This window comes from Hordeum vulgare, chromosome 4H (assembly GCF_904849725.1).
Source record: "Hordeum vulgare subsp. vulgare chromosome 4H, MorexV3_pseudomolecules_assembly, whole genome shotgun sequence".
Lineage (NCBI taxonomy): Eukaryota > Viridiplantae > Streptophyta > Magnoliopsida > Poales > Poaceae > Hordeum > Hordeum vulgare.
The window spans coordinates 606,589,429-606,592,853 of NC_058521.1; the positions used below are offsets into that span (position 1 = coordinate 606,589,429).

At 47.2% G+C, this 3,425-nt stretch overlaps 1 protein-coding gene across 1 annotated transcript; it reads left to right on the plus strand.

The window, feature by feature from the left end:
• Positions 1 to 1,286: 1,286 nt before the first annotated feature.
• LOC123447571 (protein PELPK1-like) lies at positions 1,287 to 2,755 on the plus strand. Its single transcript, XM_045124180.1, has one exon. It carries the CDS (start codon positions 1,340 to 1,342, stop codon positions 2,477 to 2,479), a length of 1,140 nt encoding a protein of 379 aa, XP_044980115.1. The 5' UTR covers positions 1,287 to 1,339; the 3' UTR covers positions 2,480 to 2,755.
• The last annotated feature ends 670 nt before the right edge of the window (positions 2,756 to 3,425 follow it).

Consider the following 3,425-nt stretch of genomic DNA (forward strand, 5'->3'; position numbering starts at 1 on the left):
TGCGGCCGGCTCAGGCGAGGATCCGTCGACGTATCCGAAGACGCCGGCACCTCGCAGCTGTTGCACGATCTGTGCGCGCCATAGGACATAATTTGTGCGGGTAAGTTTCTCCGTGATCTGGCCATTGAGGTTTGGTTGGGAGGATCCGGAGGAAGACATGGCTATAGTGCTAATGGTGATTCGAAGCTAGATGTTTTGGAGGAGGAAGGGCTCTGTATACCATGTGCGAGTTGCGGAAACGTCTTACCTCGATGGAGGGACGTGTTGCATGTTATATAGCAGGGGCACCGAACATCTTGGAGATCAAGGAATAGAGATAGAGTCTAATCTAGTTACAACCGAAAGGGGATAGAGAGGTTTAAGGGTTTAAACTAGATTCTGTCTTATCTCTACTAGACTCCTTGATGAACAAGTCATGTAGCCTGAACCGAGATTCTATCATGTTGGACATCCGTATCTTTCTTTTGCTTGCTCTCTGTCATATGAGTCCTTCCTTTTTGATCTTTCTTTTCCGGTGTATGGAATTACGGTGCTTGACTGACCGACTGACTCACCGGCTGGGAAAGGAGGAAGAGGTGAAGCTAATAATTATAAACTAATGTATCATTGTGTCAGTAGCTTGCTGCCTCCATAACTGGCTCATTGCGTGATTATCCGTTTCGACGTACTTAATTATTGCTAAACCACAACGACACTCTGCTACCATTTGGGAAAAATTGGGTCGGCATGCAAGGCTTGTGGTATTATTGCCACAAGAGCACTGGAATCACGAGATGTGTGTTCTTGTTAGGAACGTGAGATCGATCAGTGGCGTATTGACAAGCAGCAAATCGAAGATGCAGCGATTCGTTGTGGAGTGGTGTATCCTATCGTCCTTTGTGAAGATGGATATAACATTGTAATTTTGCTAGATGCATGAAAGCAATATTTCTGCAACATGTATGAGTTGCTAGATGAGTAATCTGATGTGCATTTTCCTAGTTCGACAGCTTGGGTCTAGGCCCACGTGTTATTGAGAAAACTGTGTCTCTCAAAAAAGAAAAAGGAAACGAAATTGCCTGCATGGTGCTATTTTGAATTTGAAAAAAAACACCCAGGAAAGATGTAAACAAGAAAAGACGAGACCCTATTTAGTAAAGTGATCAGCTTCTCTTTCGGCTCCTTTCTTTACGGCAAGCGCATGGTTTTACAGAAGGAGATGAGCGGCCACGGTTCTAGGAACAACGCACGAGACTAACAAACACCATCTCCCCTCTCGTTGGATATGATCCCTCCCACGCCATTCAAATACCTTCCAACTCTCTCCTGTAGACATTTCATCACACCACCACTTTCCATCATGAGGTCCCAGCTCGCTCTAGCGCTTCTTCTCTTCCTCGTCGCTGCCTCCACCGCGTTGGCCCATGGCGATCTTGACTATGGCGGTGGAGTGAAGAAACCCGAAGCTGCTGTCTCCGCTGCCACCGCCGAGAAGAAACCCGAAGCTGCTGTCTCCGCTGCCGCCGAGAAGAAATCCGAAACTGCCGCTGGATACACCGCCGGTGCTGAGAAGAAACCTGAAGCCGTCTCGGCCAGTGCCGAGAAGAAACCCGAAGCCGTCTCCGCCAATGCTGAGAAGAAACCGGCCGTAAGCGCCTCTGGCTATGCCGGCGTGGATAAGAAACTCGAAGGTGCCACCAAGGCTGCTGCAGCTGAGAAGAAATCCGAAGTTGCCTCTGAGAAGAAATCCAAAAGAAAGAGCGAGCCCTCCCAACCTTCTACAATCGAGAAGAAACCCAAAGGTAATGCGTACGACAAGAAGTCCAAAGGCAGGAACAACGCCTCTGGATACACCGGTGAGGAAAAGAAACCTAAAGAAAAAGTAGCAGACATGCCCAAGAATGCAGGGGCTGAGAAGAAACCCAAGATGCCGAGAAAGGAAGAGCCTACCAAGCCAGAAACAAGTAAACCAGACGTCTACACAGCACCAAACAAGGAAGAGCCAAAGAAGAAGCACGAGCCCAAGTCGCCGGCGGCTGCCACACCTGAAGCTTACGTTGCATCCAAGGAAGAGCCAAAGACACCGGAAGCTGCTACAGCCGACACTGCCACCACAACACAGAAGGAAGAGGCGCCCAAGGAGTTTAAGGTCATGCCCATGACACCAGAAACCTATGCCAAGCCAAAGGAGGAGCCAAAAAAGGAGGAGCCGGTGACCGCTGAACCAAAGAAGGAGGAACCAAAGGTACCGGTAGCCGATACCACCGATAGCTATGCCGCGCCAAAGAAGACCCAACCGGAGGCACCCGCGGCTGTGACAACTGATAGTGTCGCCGCCCCGAAGAATGCTCAGCTAGACACACCAGCGGCGCCAAACACTGCACAACCAAATACAGCCGTGGCGAGCACAACTGATGCTTACGCCGCGCCAAAGACTGCACAGCCAGAGACACCGGCAGCCGAAACAACAGATGCGCCGAAACCGAAGCCATATGTGTAAGTCCAACAGCTCACCCAGCTTCCGAGTGACCAACCAAAATAATTTCCCCTTCTACGACCGGAAAACGGTCCAAGCTCATTTTTTATATCCCAATTTTCAAGGTGTAAGTGCTTATCCAATGTATGCAATTCCGTTTGCAGTATTACTTTATTCCTGTAAAGAGAACACCCGTTAGCTAGGCAAAGAAACGGGTCTTCTATCACTTTGTGTTCTAAAAAGGAAACTCATATACCGTGCATATGACATTGGATTATACAAATTCAGGTTTCGTGAATATTTCGAAGATTGTTTCATAGAGGATATATAGAAAATGCATCGCATGTGTTCCATTATGCTTGTTGCTAAACTTTCATCACGTATCAAGTATTTAAGATTTACTACTAGCATACAAAATTTCGTTCTCAAAATTGGTATGGAATTTCCACAATAATCACAAACATCCGATGATCTATTTTATACATCAACGAACAACGGCTGATTCATGCTTATAAGTGAATTTTAGACAATAAAGTTAAATAAAATAACCCACATTTGGCATCAAGTAAAATAGACATTATTTGATGCGAAAAAACATTTCCTGAAAATCTGTAAATGCAACCGAGTCATCCAGAAATTGCTTCTTCTGGGGCCACCGCTGTTGCGTACGTTTGTATCAATCGAATGGTTGGATGTCCACTTCATACGACCACCACCGCAATTCGTTCGAGCCTACTGCCGGTCGATCTCCAATCCCAGCCAAAATTGGGCCGACTAAGCCACTACGCTGAGGATGCACTCACCCAGGTCGGCTTCCGGTCAGGCAGTGGTAATCTATCAGCTTAGTGCATGTAATTAAGCAAGCATGCCTGGTGTGAGAGCCCGTACGCAAATTGCTCATCTATGTCGTAATCAAACAATCTGTTCTTTCTGTCTAAGAATGTCATGTACGGGAGAATCTTAGCTAGGA